The sequence below is a fragment of the Euwallacea similis genome, chromosome 18 (genome assembly GCF_039881205.1).
Source record: "Euwallacea similis isolate ESF13 chromosome 18, ESF131.1, whole genome shotgun sequence".
NCBI classification, from domain to species: Eukaryota; Metazoa; Arthropoda; class Insecta; order Coleoptera; family Curculionidae; genus Euwallacea; species Euwallacea similis.
In genome coordinates, this window is record NC_089626.1 from 1056741 (window position 1) to 1075462 (window position 18722).

General features: G+C 36.4%; 1 protein-coding gene across 1 annotated transcript; it reads right to left on the bottom strand.

Moving 5' to 3' along the window:
* Positions 1-1964: 1964 nt before the first annotated feature.
* Cubn (Cubilin) lies at positions 1965-18055 on the bottom strand. The gene is made up of 52 exons (XM_066399047.1): positions 17749-18055; positions 17281-17668; positions 17118-17218; positions 16938-17064; positions 16547-16882; positions 16271-16458; positions 16031-16199; positions 15871-15946; positions 15712-15817; positions 15489-15648; positions 15227-15433; positions 15022-15165; positions 14788-14966; positions 14184-14721; positions 13946-14132; positions 13508-13668; positions 13119-13300; positions 12720-13070; positions 12476-12668; positions 12240-12421; positions 12016-12187; positions 11178-11359; positions 10966-11127; positions 10783-10915; positions 10239-10472; positions 10080-10187; positions 9794-10030; positions 9570-9742; positions 9316-9517; positions 8889-9251; positions 8763-8830; positions 8474-8710; positions 8209-8420; positions 7413-7810; positions 7222-7359; positions 6822-7157; positions 6478-6764; positions 5917-6319; positions 5678-5862; positions 5360-5500; positions 5124-5310; positions 4815-5000; positions 4615-4756; positions 4292-4509; positions 4020-4231; positions 3523-3688; positions 3187-3470; positions 2937-3084; positions 2707-2885; positions 2346-2652; positions 2203-2291; positions 1965-2138 (listed from the first exon to the last, which is right to left on the bottom strand). Exons 1-52 carry the CDS (start codon positions 18031-18033, stop codon positions 1995-1997), a joined length of 10893 nt encoding a protein of 3630 aa, XP_066255144.1. The 5' UTR covers positions 18034-18055; the 3' UTR covers positions 1965-1994.
* Positions 18056-18722: the final 667 nt, after the last annotated feature.

An 18722-nucleotide genomic window follows, 5' to 3' on the forward strand; every position in this document is an offset into this window, starting at 1 on the left:
AAAATAAACTCACAGCTCGAATTCAGTTTTTAAGGATTTATAAAACCCTTTTATGTTTCACTGGGAAATTGAGTGATATATGTTGTTTTCAATTCTCAATATTTGCGCGGGTTTTTTTGTAACGCCTACATTAGCCCAGTAACCTGGAAGGGCATAGTTTCCTAAAAATTAATTAAATTTAATTATTAAAATTTGTGTAACTTTGCAGGGTGCATAGTTTCCATGGAAATGAACCAATTTACATGTTAACAAAAGCGTGCATATCCCTGTTAGTAAGACTTGGTTAGGGCCAAAGTTCTGATGATTTCATTAAGATATCTGGTTTAAGCTAATTTAAAATGTATATTTATACATTATTTAGGTACCTGATCAGTGAATTTCATGTGTTTTTGCTCCCAAACATATTCAACTGATTTTTGTAGCTTATGTGAAGTGTCCCAAAATTAGGTTCCACAATTTTAACAACCTATTCTACCACAAAAAACAAACGAAAATGTCCCCATAAATCTAGATCTGTAAATGCTTTATTTTTAAGATACAAGACTCGAAGTTTTGAATACTTTTCAATTTTTAGTTCCTAAACTTTATGGGATGTTTAATTCGAATTTGTGGTGTCCTGTCCCATTTTCCCCACTTGAGTTTGGCTTATTTTTATCATAATGTTTTTTTAGTAATCCCCTTTTTTGGAAATTGCTCTATCAAACAGCATTAATGGTCAACTGAGAATTTTGGTCATTCTGGGTATAGGTTGTAAGAATGTTTCATTTAACAAATGCCAACTTTCTAAACACAAGTTGCTGTTTTTTTGGGGGAAAAATGCTCTTGCTCTGCAGATACCCTGTAGAAATCCGAATTTGTGTATAATGGACTACAAATTCGGTTCTAGAGAGGTTTATGTAGAGTATTTAACATCAACTAAGTTCATATTCTGGTAAATGTAGACTTCATTTCGTAGAACCATTTTATTCTTATTTAGATACCCCTTACGTAATCTGTTTTCGACCATTTAAAGTAGAGAACCAATCGAGTAACAAGAAAAAATTGTTTAGGCACAGATCATTTAAATTGAATAATTAAATGATCAATATTTACTTATTTTATTGTGTGTAGCCTCCTCTCTCTTTGGTCTTTCTTTACAGTTTTTTACATAAAAAGGAATTTTTCCACATTAACGTTGAAAAAGAGAGTAGAAGATATATTTAGTTCGTCACTAATAACGAAGCATTCCAGTTTAAGTGTGTTCCAATTAGGTCATGCACCTATTTCAGTGTTCTCCAGATAACCATTAACTACCTTTCCAATCTCTTGATAAACGCAGGAATCGTTTTCCATGTGTACGTCCAAACATTTAGAGAACATGATTTAGATATATTGAAATCAAATGTCTCTTGTTAAAACAAAAGATAGAATTTCTTGGTCATATTATTGAAAATGGAAAGTTGCTTCCTTTAGAAACCAAGACAAAGGCTATGTCGAAGAACGATAATCGGACAGATGACAATGCGGAAAGTCCTAAATTGTGGGTTTGGACCTGTCCATCTTGTCACCACACCAAACTTACAGTAAGCAAACAGACTAAGAATACGACAAGAAATAACAAAATATGATGACAGCGCGATTACGTTAATTACGAAATGTATTTTCTGTTCTAAAAATTATTTAATGGTTAATTCATACGAAATCTGCACATTCTATTGATAAATCGTTTTTGTTTCATTTATGGAACAACGAATTCCACAATATGTTTCTAGAACTTGTTTTAATTAAATTCTTAGAATTCTGTCTAATTCTCTAGTCGGTCTTCCACAATAAGTTACTATTATTAAGCTCTGCACGAAGCTCTGTTTCAAAAAAATCCTGTTATGTCCTCAATAACTTTCTCAAAAGCTTTAAGGGTATTTGCATCTCTATCCAATTTTCGGAAACTTGTAGGCGTTTTAAGGCAAAAAGAAATTCATCAAAGCTATCTTACACAAAACTTTTAATTATCTGTTTTAACCAAACCAAGTTATAACCTGACTTTGGTCCTTCACTGCCTGGAATTGTGCTAACCATCCAGTTCCACCGTTGTTTACTGAAGAATAATAAGTGACTTCAAGCTGATTCTCCGAATATAAAATATTTATATAGCTGTCATCCTATATAGAAATGAATTTTAAAAGTTTCTATGTAAGTACCAGACTTAAAATTAATTTTACTTACCGGACAATAAACCATAGTTGTCGGTATAGAATTCGTGTAGGTAGTAACCACAACTTTGTTTCGTGTGCATCCTCCGCCGATGTTAAAATCTTGAAGGATCGTATAGGTATAATAAAATCTGACACTTTCACATAGTTTCTCACCTTTGAAAATAAAAGCAACGTTATATCCTTTCGGCACTGTCACTTCCCAGGTGCACTCCATGTCTTTCCTGTATGGTTTCGGGTACATGGGACTCGAGAAGGTTCCAACATAATTAAATAATTTTCCCCCGCAACCAATTCCTTTCGTTGATGACATGAATATAAAGTTGTATCTGAAGTACTTTGGCCTGTTTACCAAACCGTAGGTGTTTACAATCAGTCTGCTGCTATTTGAAAATAAGGGAGAGGGTACTCGGTACCCACAGGCTTTGAATATTTGTGGCCCTGTTAAACTGTTTTCTCTAATCTGAAATTGTTTCTAATGTGAATTATGCTCGGGTCATAGGTTTGCTTTACCGACCTCCAAACCACTCTCCGTGCAATTCTGGCCAGTTGGGGCGATGAGCAAGAAATACAGGAAATAAATTGAGAGAGTGGTGTTCGGAGATGCTATAATTGTCATAGAACAGAACACCTCTTCGAGGCCAATATTCTCATTTTGAATCCTCCCTTCGTCGGCCCGAATAGTTCTATTGCAGCCTAAACTTGACACGGTTTTAATACCGTATAAGATACAAACCTAATCTTTACCAGAACTCCCATATTTTATTTTGAAACCGGCTCCCTTTTTCCCCAAAGATTGGTAAGTTTTAAAAGTAAGAATTGTTTCACTTCCAACAGAGTAATAGTCGAATGGAACGGTATCGTTGCCACAAAAGACAAATGGATCTCGTTTATCCTGAAAACATTAGTTTACCTTGTTTCGTACATTTAACCTCTCTTAAAAATGTTTAATAATTCTGCATGGCAACCATAAAGTTCTTACTTGGAACCAACTTACGAAATGTGTCCCAAATATGTGCTTTGCAGTTGGTCCGAACCCATGGTTAATGATAGCTGAATTAGGGTCCTCCTTAATTTCCAGCCGATCAGAATCGCAAGTTCCTTCGCTAGAATCCCCTTGGAGGTCGAATTTTTCGAAATATAGCATAATCTTTCGATTTTTGATAGGGTTCTTGATTACCCAGTAACAATTAAGGTTCTCTGGATAAGCGTTTGGATAATTTGGGGATGTCAATTCTTTAATATCTTTAGTCGCTATTAGCTGAACAGGACCGCAGATTGCTGCAAAGAAAACGTGGTAGTTGAAATGTTATCATTCACAAAACTGACTTACATTCTACTGGTCTCAATGTAAGTTTGAACATGTCGTTCTGCGGCACTGCTGAATATAGTCGGATATAAGCAGTATTGTATGAAGTTGTGAAGGTTCGCTTTAAGTTGTTGTCGCTGCTGCACAATTTTGCTATCTGATCAGCAAAAGGCGATCCTCCATCCCTTATCTAAGGGAAATGTATTTTTCTACAAAACTGCACTCGTTCAGATTTATTTAAGAATAAAGCCAACCAATTAAAATATTTTTTTGGTTCTCAGGGGCCTGTTAAGAATGTTTTGTCACTTTGCATAAACCTCATTCAGTTTTTTTTTAAATAAATATGAAAATACAGTTTATTATTAAAATGTTTATGCGATACATTTTTAGAATTTTTTAAATATTTTTTTTCCCTGATTTTTTCTTGTCGCCCTTGGCGATCGTCCAATCTCATGTTATAATTAAGCTGCTTCTGTCGGTTCTGCTTTATTCTTAAAGGAATGTGGGAAAAGTCAATTTACCTGAATATAGGAACAGACGCAGTAATAGCTATGATTCCTAACAGGGTTTTGACAAGAGGCAGAAACCGCTATCTCAGTAAATTCAAGTTCAACTTTGTAGTCCTCTGAAGCAAAAATTATCCACTGACAATCCATGTTAGGTAAATTATTAGGGGCACGTATATGTAAAGTTTCGGTTAAGTTTATTCTTCCTCCACACCCTGCAGCTGGACCTTAAAATTAGTTCAAAATCAAACTATTTTTCTGCGTTGTTAAAGATTACGAAAACATACCATACGTAAAGTACACTTCGGCATCTAAACCTCCGAAGGTGTCAACACCGGACGCTAAATTAACTAGCATGGAATTTGAACTTGATGAAATAGGTTTACTCTCTGTGATTTTCCCACACAGCTGCAGGATTCTTTTACTGCCCTTATCTTCTAGACCGTCGTATATGTGGAAGTATTGTGTTATGCATCGAGCTCCCATCAAATTGAGATTGTGAATGCTGTAGGTAATGAGTTAAAGTGAATGACTTTTGGTGCTACGAGTACGTAGAGCAACAATGTAGGTGTAAAACCTGTTTTGATAGATCTTGCCGAACTTTACTTACACTAATACTGTTATTTGGTCTTTTGGTGCTGTAATATACCAAGAGCAAACAATCCTTGGTTGACCCCATCTCACTTGTCCCTTTGGTATATAGGGTGCGAGATAAACCAATTTAGATGGAGTGGTAATATTCCCTCCGCAAGCTGATAGTTGAATAGGAACACAGTTGTAGTGATTCGCTATGATACTAATATGACTTACATTCATCTCTATACGTCAACTTATAACGGACACTATATGCCGGACCATAACTAACATAGCTCACGATGACACCCTGCTTATACCTTTGTAGTTCTGCGGAATTCTGGCCAAGGCAAACGGTGTGTTTTGGAGAGGGTGATATTATACTTTTCACTGTTAAGTTAGTGGTGCAGTCGGAACTTCCACCTTTGAAATGTTCGTTTTTTTTAATGTCTCATCTTTCATTGATGATATCATAGTAAGCAGATTTATAATTTTTTAATTGCGTATTAAAAAATTCATCTAACTAAGAACACCCTGTGTACATACCTTCTTGAGAATCGAAATAATCGATCTTAAAACGCAAAATCCCTTGCGGGCTTTTAGATTCAATCCTGTATGTGCAATTTGGATTGTAAAAATATCTAAAAGATGATACGGAACCAACGGGTCCTACAAGAGATTTTTCTGTCTCTGTGGCGTAGAATGTGGCACCACAAACAAATTTCCATGCGACCTATAAAACTGTTCATTTGCATGTTGTTTCTCTTTATTCTGATACCTACTTGAAAGCCTTTAGCGGTTATGTTATTATTGCTTCTAAATAGGATTCTTAATTGGTTACTCGTAGAGGTGATTGGGTTTGGAATCAACCTACCACATTTTCTGCCAAAAGAAACCCATTTGTCTTTTTTACGATCAAAAACCTGGAAGTTAGAGAGACCAGAGATGATCATAAGAATTTGCAATGTACGATGAAGACGTTTATTAATTTAACTATCTATTTTCGTTGAGTAATTGGTAATTCAATTACGTTTTAAAAATATCAGTAATTTGTAGTTTAAATATTTTTTAGCACCGACAGCTCTCACTGTATCACTTACCTCAACGAAATCATTAGTGCAATTTTCACTATCTTCAATGAAAAATCTGCCTATAAATTTCAAATCCACCACATATCCTTCTTCAGTAATCACATCCCACACACATTCTTGATTATTGCCGTAATTGCCACTTTCAAAGTTCGGCGAATGGGCGCCCATATTCTCATGATATATTCCTCCACATCCTGAAGTAATATATCCTCTCTATTATTTTGAAGTTTCTTAGTAGCTATACATACCTTCAGTTTCACCTTCATAAAAAATGCGAAAACCCTTAGCTTTATCATTATCCCCTCTTTCATATTTATACTCAATGAGCATTTCATTTGACTGAGCATTAAACGTCGTTATTTCATTATCCTTGCAGTATTTTCCGATCTTAGGAGAGGCACTCGTAGGACCATTGAAGATTTCGATATAATTTCTGGCACATTCTTCAAGATCTAAAGTGTGAACGTTGATCTTTATTCTTGAATTATATGTTGGCAGCTTGATTATCCAGGCACATTCGATAGACACGTTTGGAGGGTTTGGGAAGTTGGGACTGTCGATACTACCTGATTCTGTATCCAATATGCCTCCGCAAGGGTAAACATTATAGAGGATTGTGTAGTTGAGGGCTCTAGAACTTTCGCTAGTAGCCTAAAATAGAGCGAAACTATTTCGATCAACCACAAAAGGATTTCAAGAAATGGAAATTAAAATTCTAAATAAATGAAAAAGATATCGATGAAATATCAAGCAAATAGTTTGTTCTAGATATCAATACAACATTTCTTTACCTAAACCTACACACTTACCCGCACGACCGTATTTTTCCAAGTAGACCTAACCGATTTATACAGATGTTTCGTGTCGTGGCACAATTCAATTTCCCTATATTTATATGTCTGGATGCTTAGTTTACTATTGATATTGTCACAAAAAATACCAGCAGATTTATTTGCGTACACCGAGATCATAATTTTCAATGCCAATGTTTCATTATTCGTTTTCTTCTCATAATTATATTCACAGCTATAACCACTGGAAATGTCTGGACCATGTATTTCTCCAGCATGAGGGTTCAGCAGGTTTCCTTTACAAACTAAAGTTAAAAAAAACAATCAGATAAATGCATTCAAGTTTACAACCTCAAACATACTAGTAGTTTTTTCTGAAGAGTACGTAATTTTAATTCCCCTTTTTGTAGTGGCAAAGTTCTGGTAGTAAAATATATCTGCTGTATTATCACTAGAGTCATAGGATTTGCCAGCCTGAATATTGGTCTGGTTAACTATTTGAGGACTATGTCTCACACCATCATAAATAACTAGCAGAGTAGCTGAGGTACTCATATCCACATCCTCCACAACGAATGTTATTCTTCGTCCTTTCGGAACTCGTACCTTCCAGTAACAATTAATCGATTTGCTCCTAATGTTGGGATAGTCGGGAGTTTGAATGGTACCTGACATTTCTTCAAGCGTTCCCCCGCATTCTGCGATGCATAATACATACACGTGAAGTTAAAGGCACTGTTCAGTAAATTCGCTTAATCTTACCTTTTGCAGTGCCATAAAACGTAAGCTTGAAGTGGTCTTCATTCGACTTCGGCTCAAATACCACCTTCACAGTTGGGCTGCCCAATGTCAACATTGTATCATTAGGCAGATTTCCGCAAAAAATATTTTGTTCTATATCTAAAAATGCTACCGGGTGAAGTGTGTTTTTGGTATTCTCAGCTATTACTTACCATGTCCATCAATTTCATCTATTGCATATATTTTCACTTTAGCAACATCTTCAGCTGTGCAATTTGCGTCCCTTTTCGCCACATTAAATTTTTCAAAGTTTAAGTTAACCAAAGAACCCCATGTAGATTTGATCCACCATGTACAAGAAGTGCCCAATTTAATGTGATGAAGTGTAGTGTCTAATGGTCCTGTTAATTCTCTAAAGGTCCCTCCACAGGCATTTATTGACACATTAGCTTTAAAGCCGTTTCTTGGCTCATCTGAATCCGTATGATATTTAATTCTCAGAACATTGCCCTTTGTGTATTTGGTGCTAGGCATTTCCCCACACTCAGTTCCTATTAATTCGGCTAAATCAGTACCGCCGTCTCTGAACTCCACATAGTCAGTATCACACCTAAGAATGATTTAAATTAATATTTTATTGCATGTGCATAAGAACACCTAGTTCTATCACGGCACGTGTGCAATTCAAATTCAAACTTAGACTGAACGAATGGAAGCTAGTCTGCATTTAAAATGTTTTAATAATTATTATTGCAAAAGTCCTTTTTCTTGCTTTATGATTTATTTGAGAAAAATGTACTTTCAAAGTGTGTAACATAAACAGCCTGTATATACCCGAATAGTTATTGTTGGTAACTGTGGTAGTTCAAAAATGTTTTTTTTAGATTTTGGTTGCGTAAATAATTGCACATGTGCGAAAAATGTGCCAAGTTTTACTGCAATACATACTCAGTCAAATTTCTAGCCCAGGAAAAAAAAATTAAGAGAAAATTCGAATTTTTCACTTACATACTACTAATTTGTGCAATATCAAATCTTTCTTCGAAATCTATTCGTAGAGATTCGCCACGGGGAGCTCTTATTATCCAGATACATTCAATGTGAGCTTGAGGAATATTGGGGTAATTAGGAGATGTTATCTCTGTATATGATTCGTCCGAGTTGAGCTGAATATTCCTGTTGCAATTAACTGAGACTTCTTCATATTTGATAAAGAATCCCTGCCATAGATTTTATACTAAAAACTCTGTATAAACACTAGTGTCAAATTTACCTCAACGTTCTTTGAACCAGAATATTTCAGATAGAGGTGATTGCTAATAGACTTCATGCTAGGTGGTAAGACACGCCCACAAAATTTGCCATTACCCAAAAATGGACTATCAGGAAACTTCCCATTTCGTATGATTAAATAGTTTGAACAAGAGTTTTCCTCATTTGATCCTAGATCAAATTTCGTAAATGTTAGTTTAATGGTCTGGCCAGTCTTTACTGTAATATTCCACTGGCACTAGAAATAATGCTTAGACATAAGTAGGCATATCTTGATATTAAATTTATACCTCATCCCTATTGTCGTCTTTATCAAATTGAATAAATCCTAATGAGTCAGTTAAAGTCCCACCACAGACTTAAAAATATTTCGCTTTATAATATTTAAAGGCATCTATTCACAATACTCTTTTTACCTGCTTTAACATGAGCTAGAAACCCAGTACCATTCAAGTAATTATTAGACTTAAATGTCACTTTCATAAGGTTGAACCCTTCCACTTCTGGTGTTGGAGAAACACCATTACAAACCTCCTTCAGCAACGTCCATTTATCGTCATTAACTCGTTTTGTGAATACGCTAACAGAGTCTGTGTAGGTGCAAATGCGGTAAAAAATGGCGCCGAAGTTAATATTGATGAATTTCAGTGTTAGATGGTACTGCTCGGATATTTCCACAATCCATTCACATTTTAAATTATGTGCATATCCATTAGGGTACCCAGGGGAAGAGATTACTAAGTTTCCTTTCTTTTCCAACTTGTGGAATGACTGGCAGTCTGCAATGTCTCACCTTTTTGAGCAAGGGCACTTTGAAGGAAATAAGGGAAAGGATTCACTTACCGGTAGTCGTCTCATTTATCGTATGTTTGACACTTTTTTTCGGCAATTCTTTCCAATTTATAGTGTATTTGACCTCGACGCGATACGAATATAGGTCAAATTTAAGAAACATCATGTTCGACGTCGATAAAATTGATTCTCCTTCGGTATAACTGCAAATTTGTTTTAGCATAGGTGCCTGGTCATCCATACCGTCATAAACCTAAGAAGACATACTTTCAAACCTCACGTTGTTTTCGTGATTCTATACATACACTGAAGGAATTCGAATTACAGGTATTACCATAGTTGCCTATTTCTAATAGTGCAATTGATAGTTCTATAATGGTAGATATATTGGTATTTATGATCCAAGTATACTCCCCAGTCAATTCATGATTTTGATTTTCTATAACACCTTCTGAGCCATTTAAATGGTTTTCACGACCTATTCAATACAACAGATTCAGAAATATTCGGGTAGTTTGTTTAAACTTACTAGTAACATATTCGACTAGAAATCCTTTATTCTGGGAGTTACCCTCCATAGTCGTACTTCTAAATATTAGTTGCATTTTGCCAATAGCTGTAATGGTGGTTGGTATTTTGGTTCCACAAAAAACACCACGCAGCTTTCCATTTTCACTGTCACCTTCTCGGATTTCTAAGAAGTCTAAGTTGCAACTGGCCGATTCTGGTATATCAAACTTTATAAAGTCCAATTTTATGGTGTTGCCTTCAAGTTTAAAGTTACTTTTTAAAACCCTAAGAAAAAAAACGCTTACCAGCCCCTACTAAAATGGTCCAAATGCAGTCAATGTTCAATGGATACCTTTTAGGCCAACCCGGTGAGCTAATAGAGCCTTCAGGGTTCATCAGCTCACTTCCGCATTCTAAAACAATGCCTTCGCTTTATTATATCAAAACATAAAAATGAACCATACCTGAGTCAATTACTGAATATGTGGCTTTGAAGCCAACTGAGCTTGCTACCTCAATGTGAAGTGCAGATCCATCACTGATTATGGCAGGTGGAATTGTCGATGTGCAATATTCTTTCAACAATGGAGAGGTTCTGGAAGGCCCATTGTAGATTTTGACGCCATATGCCTCACTTTCGTTATCGCACCAGATAGCGGATATGTCCATTTTTTGAATAGTTAAGGTGACATGATTTGCTATAAGAATTATTCTTTTTGTTAAGTGATTTCTGTGTTATCCCGCTCCATTTGTATATGTACTACCACGTGATAAATATCCCGAGTTCAATTATTTATATAACATAATATCCTTTTTTTGTTTATATAATATAATTATATGAGCAAAAAAAGAAACGTTTGTGATGTAATAATGCTAATTTGATTGGTTTACGGTATACAGAGCATTTTTGAAAAATCTTTCATTTAGACATGGTGTATTAATCGTAAATCGCATCCTTTTATTCATGGTCTCTGTGTATTTAATAAATCATGTTATTTCGTAACTTACTTGGATTTTCAGTAATAATGGTTAAACTGCAATTACCCTCGTTGACGTTTTCAAAGTTATCAATCCCGGTGACGAACTCCTTTTCAATATCAATAACTCCATTGCTCCAGGTTTTGATTTTTGCACCGCATGCCTGAAATTATTATTTAGCCAATAATTTCAACGGTTATCAGACTTGACCACCTTTTGGTAAAATGCCTTAAATCCTTTACTTGTTAAATAACTATTAGAACTAAACTCAACGAGCATATTCTCCGTTGTGCTTCGTATGGTTTCATTCCCGATAGTCGTGTTACCACACACAGTTTTCAGTAGAGGGTATGCTTGAGTCGGGCCATCGTAGACCTTAAACCAAACTCTTAGAATAGTATAACCGATATATCTTCCAATATTACTTTTATATAGTTGGTGTTACAGTTGGAGGTTCTAAGCAAATCGACGTCTTCGAACTTTAAATCGACTACATGATGCTCGCTGGTGGTGATGAGGTATTCACAAGTTTGTTTCTTGTCGAAATTGTTAGGGTAGTTGGGCGAATATATAAAACCTTTTGATAATGCGTACTCTCCACCACAGCCTAAAACAACGGGTTTTTCATTAAAAACATTTCCAGAAACTCGGAATTGAATTTCGTGATAAAAATGTCCGGACTAATATTGTGAAAGCAGATATGTTGTCTAAAACTTCCAGACTAAACACGCTCGCAGTCATTTACTGAAGTAGATACATTATTGATGTGTCGCAGACTTCTATTGCATAAGTAAAAAGTCGCAGCAACAGATTTAGTAGCTCTTCAAATAACCGAGATCCTCATACGTAAACACGAAAAACCCTGTATAATAAGGCCCCGCTACCTGTTTAGATCAATTTTATGCGCTCCGAATCGTTGGGAAAATGCCTCACTATGTGCCTCTAATCTTTGGCAAAAAAATGTCGTTTTCACAATTTATTTGAAAGATTCATGCTAGTCTGGATAAGTACTTCAGTTTTCTCGTCACGTGTTTGTGAAATTATTTTCACCGTTGTTGATCAATCGACACATTACATATACATGAACTGCATTTACGAGCACCTTGTCTTTACATCTTTTTCTCCATTTTGGATGTTATTGCAACATGGTCGTATCCTCGATACGCTTCACATGGAAGTGCGGTCGATCAGTAATAGTGCAATCAGCATTCGCATTAAATCTAAGTTGTAATTTGAAAAATACTTGCTAAACATCGTTCTTACCCCCCGTTACCGAGCTATAATAGGCATTAAATCCTCTTCCTTCGTAGGAATTATCTGCTATGAAGTGAATAAACATGTTATTTCCCGAAGAAGTTAATTTAACTGGATGGTTAGGTTGTTGATAGCAGAACTTCCCCATAAGTGGGTATGTCTGATCAGGCCCATTAAACACCTGTAAATTGCTTTAAGATGATAAATAATTCATCTACAGTCTTAAACGTTACCTCTATATAATCGAACGAGCAATCGGAATCTTTTTCAATGCTGATTTCATCGAAATTTAAAGTGATTTTTTCTCCCAAAGGAATCTTTATAATCCAACTGCATTCTACCTGTCCTGGATATGGCTTGGGGTAGTTTGGAGATGATATTGATCCGTATGATCTTGAGAGCGTGCCTCCACAGCCTATAAGTCACGAAATCGAATTAAAAGAAATCCGAAGGATAAGTATTTCTGTACCATTTAGATACCATTCCAGTCTAAATCCTGATCCTATTAAAAGACTGTCGGACACGAAATGAATCTTTGCATGGCTGGCGTTAAGAGCAATCAAACCAGGATTTTGTTCTCCACAATAACGTTTATAAGTTGTCCAGGTAATGGATTCAGTTTCATCGTCATACTCATAAAAATTCCTTTCGTAGTACAGTATCTAAGATAAGAATTATTTGATTATCTAGGACCATTAACTACAAAAAGTCACCTCAATAAAGTCATAATCACATTGTTTATGTTCCATTACAGGCGATTCTTCCATTGAGAAGTCCGAGAAACTTATGTTGATCTTATTGCCTTTAGGAACTATAATCTCCCAATTACAGTCCTGATTTTTTGGGTACTCATTAGGGAAGTTAGGACTTTCAATAACCCCCCCATAACCAGTTAGGGTGTTGTTGCAAACTATGGAATACTTCAATTGAAATCCACGTCCTTGGAAACTAACATCAGACCTAAATAGCAATGTCATTTCGTTGGATGTCGAGATGATAAAATTAATTTGGGGAGTGCAATATTTTCCTAGAGATTTTGACCCCGTGGTTGGCCCATCAAAAACCTAAAAAGCGAGTGTTATATTTTGTCGAATGTTTAAATTTTGTCTCACCTGAATGTAATCCATTGCGCAATTACCATGAGGTTCTAAGTCTACATCGGAAAATATGATTTGTATTTTCGAACCCACATTTACGAAAATAGTCCATATACACTCGGTGTTTCTACTATAAGGTTCAGGGTATTGCGGCGATGTTATGGATCCTGTAGGACTGATGAGGGCTCCTCCACAACCTGCAGAAATAATGCGTTCAAGATCGGATATAAATATTGCGGTTTCAAGGAGTTACACCCTAACAGACTCGTCGGCTGTAACTCCATTTAGGCGGGATGTGACGGACTCATCCCTGAAGCCTGCACATGATAAAAGCACTTTTTAACTTTTCCATCTTCTTCATTCATTCATTCGAAATACGATAATCTAAATCTACATTTGTTTACCAGTTGTTGCAGAGGTCCACTCAATCATAAATCCTGCAGCTGTCCTACTCATATCAGAATTAAATTTCAGGTATAATTTATTTGCATGTGATGGAATCGTTTTTGGAATTTTTGTACCACAGTATGTTCCTATCAATGGGGATGAAGAGTATCCTCCATTTCTGAAAATGTTAAAGTGATTTTATAATGAAAATCCTCTAATTCATATTTTAATCCACTGGGTCCACGACGTTTTGCCATGGACATAATTTATTCCCTAAAAATCAGAAATTTCTTATTTTAAATGAGGCTAATATCTGCGTTTAATATGAGCTACTGAGGCATTTACGAAAGAGTTTATATCGAATTGATTGGCGATTTTTCACTTTTTTGGGATATTTCAATTCTAAAAACTTTAGCCACCCTGTATACATACACGTATACTAATCTTTCAATTACCTAATTTCAAGCCAATCGTATTTACAATTAGAAAAGGCTTCGAGGGTAAAATTCTTGACTGTTAGCATTATTTGGTCACCAGCTGGAACTGTGATAATCCAAATACATTCTCTATTTACGGGGTAATTGTTAGGAAATTCCGGAGATTTGAGTACTCCAGCTGGTGTGAAGTAACTACCCCCGCAAACTGAAATTTCAACATTAACAAAGTTGCAACTAATCAGTAATGACTACCAACCGCTAGTAGACTTAATGAAGGTGTATGAAACAATAAACCCATCTCCATGCATAGTGTTGTCCGACTTAAAAGTCATAGTAACCACATTGGATGTGCTGAGCACGACTGGAGGTATTTGATACCCACAATATTTTCCTACCAAGTACCCATTCCCAGTATCTGTATTATTGTCAAACACTTTCACATTATCATAAGCACAATCGGTACTTTTCTCAAGATTGAACATCATCCACGTTAGTTGCACAACTTTTTCTGGAGGCGCTATTATCACCCATTTGCAGTCTTTATTTGCATTATACTTGTCATCTCGTTTAGGTGGGTAAGAAATTGTACCTAAATCGTTATTTAGTAACCCTCCACAGCCAAGATCAAAGGATCTGTAAGTGGCAGTAATCAACTCTTGTGGCTTTGGTATGAATGTAATTTGATTAAATCCCACTGTAATCAAGAGGTAATTTGTACTGGATACTACCTTGACTTTTTCATTTTTGTGGTATGTGCCCAACAGAGTGCCGCTTTCACTGTCTCCGTCGTAGATCTAAAAAAGAATTGTTGAGACCTGGTCTTGCGCATATACAGATTTTGTGCCGCAAAGCATTGACGCGCATATTCCATTATATACCTTTATGTCTAATTGCACTGGAAAGGAGGGGTCGTCCAGCACTTCTAAGTCTAGAGAAATAAGCCATCCTGGAGGCCTCATAATCAAATGCCGGCAGTAATTGCTCGAGGTGGCCAATGACGTGAAAGTTTTAAACGAGTCTGTGTATATTTGCTCACAGACTGCAACATATTGTAAGCTTATATACAATTGACTCAACTTGAATAAATAACTTACTTGATTCATATCTCAGCGTCCATGCATTTTTTAAGCTATATCTTGTTAAGGATTTGACTATTATATTACTTCCGCGAGTTATAAGAGGTCCAGTCAACGTACTTCCGCAATGTCTTATCAATAAAGATGGTGTAGAAGACGTTTCTACATAGATCTTCAGAAATAATATAAGAGTAATTTTTTTATTAGAGTGTAGAGCATTTGCTGGTTTTGAGGTATGAACTTACAGCAACGTTAGTAACTTTGCAGTTATCTTCAAGGTTCAATTCAGTAAATTCCAACTTAACGCTCGTGCTAGCAGGAAGTTTAATTTGATATGTGCATATGAGTGGAGTTGGCATTGACCTGGTTAGTTGGACAGAGTGCAAATAACCTGTTAAGGTGGTGTATACACCACCACAGCCGGGGATGCCTAGGTGCAACAAAGTTGTAAAAATTGAATCTGAAATTTTACTTCTAAAACTTACTATCAACAACACTGTAGCCTATTTGAAAGCCGGAGTATGACTCTTGCCTGTCTGATCTAAAATGTATGCTGCCAGATGATGATAGTGAGTAAAATGGGTCTGGAATGCTAGAGTTGCAGTATTTTGCAAATGCTTGTCTGATATTGGTTTGGACGACAAACTAAAAACAAATTAAATAGAACAAATTAAAAAATCTGGCGTGAAAAAAAATCATTTTGCAGACCTCCACATAGTCCTTTGAGCAATCCGTATTATTTCCAATGTTTAAAGTGTAGATATGAAATAAAAGCCTTTTAGTGAAAGGAACTGCGAAAGTCCAATAGCAGTCCCTAAATAATAATTTCTTATTCATTAGGTCAGAATGTTTTTGTGAATAAAGTACCTGTTATTGGGATAATTATGGGGATATCCTGGTGACGAAATCAGTCCACCCCCAGAGTTAAGCTTTCCTCCGCATTCTAGAAAATAATTTTTCTCGTTCTCATAATTTGATTTGCTTTCACGAATCTTAACAATTTACTATTATTGTTAAGTTTTCATACCTGGAGCCTTAGAAATCCACGATAATTCCAAAGAAGGTGACTTGCTTATGGTAGATCGTACCCAAAGATATACTGAATTATGAGTTGTTGTCAGAGTACCATTACTGGGTAATGCGGCTCCGCAAAACCTTCCGTAAGCTGGGGCTAGCAAATTTGGCCCATCGTGAATCTAAAAATTGTTTATGAAAGTTTATAAAATTTTTAGAAAATGATGTGTAGAGGCAATTAATCGTAGGTTACCTCCAAAAATTGTGAGGAACAAGGAGATATGTCCGTAAATATAAACTTCGTGAAAGATATCTCCAAGACCTTGTCATCATCAGTGCTAATGCTCCAGGCGCAATTTAAGTCACCTACGCGCATTACATCATAATCATCTGGGGGATACTTTACTGTCCCATTAGTTTGAGTGATGTGTTCCATACAAGCTGGAATGTTGGGACAAAATTTTCCACCGGACAGTTTTTAAGGAAAAATAGAGTAACGCTTCCTTTAATGCATCTTAATGTACCCTACCTTGTCTCTGATTTTGGCAAATCCTTCCAGAGAACGACTTAATACAACTACAAAAAAAAAGAAGCCTTCTTTGCGGGATACACGTTCCCCCATTCAAGCAAGGGTTCGGATCGCATGGATTTATTTTCATATCGCACAATCTCCCAGAGTACTGCCCAGAGCAGAGGCATGTAAATCCTTGAGTGGAATTGTTTGAAACACAGGTACCATGTATGCATGGGTTGGAAGTGCACGCGCCAGTGAGGGAAAGTGGGTCTTTGCGACAACCTGTAGGGCCTATTCCTGACCCTGTATATCCTTGCTTACATACACATTGCACGTAATTTTCCCCTATCGCTGAAATTTATATTAGTTTGTTATGGGTTTTAAAGTTTAAGAGTTCTGGATAAACCTGGAATATTCACGCATGTTGCCAAATTGCTACAGCCTCCATTGTTAACATGGCATACTCCTTGATATGTGCAACTCTTACCGTCACCTACGTAACCTATAGGGCATGGGCCGCATTTCTTGGACCCCTAAATTACCTTAATAAAAGACTCATCAAATGCAGGATTTTTATTAAACTTACTGGGATATTTATGCACTCTACATAAGGCGTCACACTGCAGCCTCCATTGAAAATCTCGCATTCATTTATGTCTGCACAGTAGTACCCATTACCGGTATATCCTAAAACGAACCATGAAGTTCAGTGAGACTTATGTAGCACTTGCGCAGTAGACCAGAAGTACCTGGAGGGCAATGTTGACACGTGTAAGACCCAGGAACATTAATGCATTGCACTAGGGGATTAGTGGAGCATGGCGGATGCTTTTGCGCACACTCGTCTACATCTGTAGTACATGGTTTAGATGGAGAGTCGTTGGTCCATCCAGCGTCACAAAGGCACTTAAACCCATCTTGGTTGTTTTGCGGTATGCAAGTGCCATGACCGCAAATTTCCGACCCACCGGAACTGCAGTCCGCTGGTTTTCTGTTACAATGGATTCCAGTCCACCCATATGTGCATTGGCATTGGTAGGAGCCTGGTAGATTCTGGCATGTGCCTCCATTTTGACAACCAAGATCTGTACCTATGAACCGCGTGCATTCGTTTATGTCAATGTCACAGGTAGCACCCTAGGAAGGAAATATAACAACAATTATTGCCATTCTGAGAATGTAGACAAAAATAGTGATGTTATTGAATACCTCCCTACCTCCCAACCATTTGGACATTGGCATATAAATCCGTTATACATGTCTAAACACACTGCTCCATGATTACAAGGATTGCTAGCACATTCATCTTTCGTTAATAGCTGTTCAATGGTCCTAATTCTTCTGTCCATCACCACAAGTTTTCGGTTTATAGAACGTATTTTTGCCGTTATAGCTCTATCTACCGTGGTGTTATATGAAACATCTGAAGCATTTCTCAACCCTCCAGTTAGGAATCTATTCTCCATAGCGTTCATTTTTGTGTTAATTTGAGACATATACATTTCGTAGGTTTGAAGCAGAGTAATTGAACGTTGCGCCTAAAAATTTCTTGATATGGTGAAATGTTAATGCATCGTCCATAGAATGTGCTGTGCACATTCAGCAAGCATGCGCAATGACATGTATTTGCTCTTGTAGGTACATACACATCATGATTTAAGTGAATATAAATGTAGGTATATGATAGTTTAGATTTTCTTACCGCAAGAAGTGTAGTGAGAGCATCGACGTCATTGAACTTAATTTTCGCAGCTTTAAAATGTAGTAATTTATCGTCAGCTAACTGGATATGAAGATTATTGTCTTCGACATATAGCTTTGGTCTACAAATAAGTATTTATGAGCTCAACCGCCCTAATAGTGCTAAATTGCTCTTTTACTAATGCACATTTGGCCATGGGTACCAATTTGCTTTTTTATCCTACTAACTCGGTATGTACTTAGCTATCTTAAATTGTATTAAGAGAGAACGAGTACTTACTGTGTATTTGCCAAAGAATCCAGAAAAATGCTAAAAAATACACCCACCAAAAGCAACCAATAAAATTGCTCCATTGTTTCTATAATATTTGGAGCAATCAGTACCCGAATGGTCACTATAGAAGATACATTTCAAACGCACTGAAAGTGTAAAAATTCAATACTTCAAATATAAGGAGAATTTCAAGGGGCGTAGCGAGGTTTCAGTTAC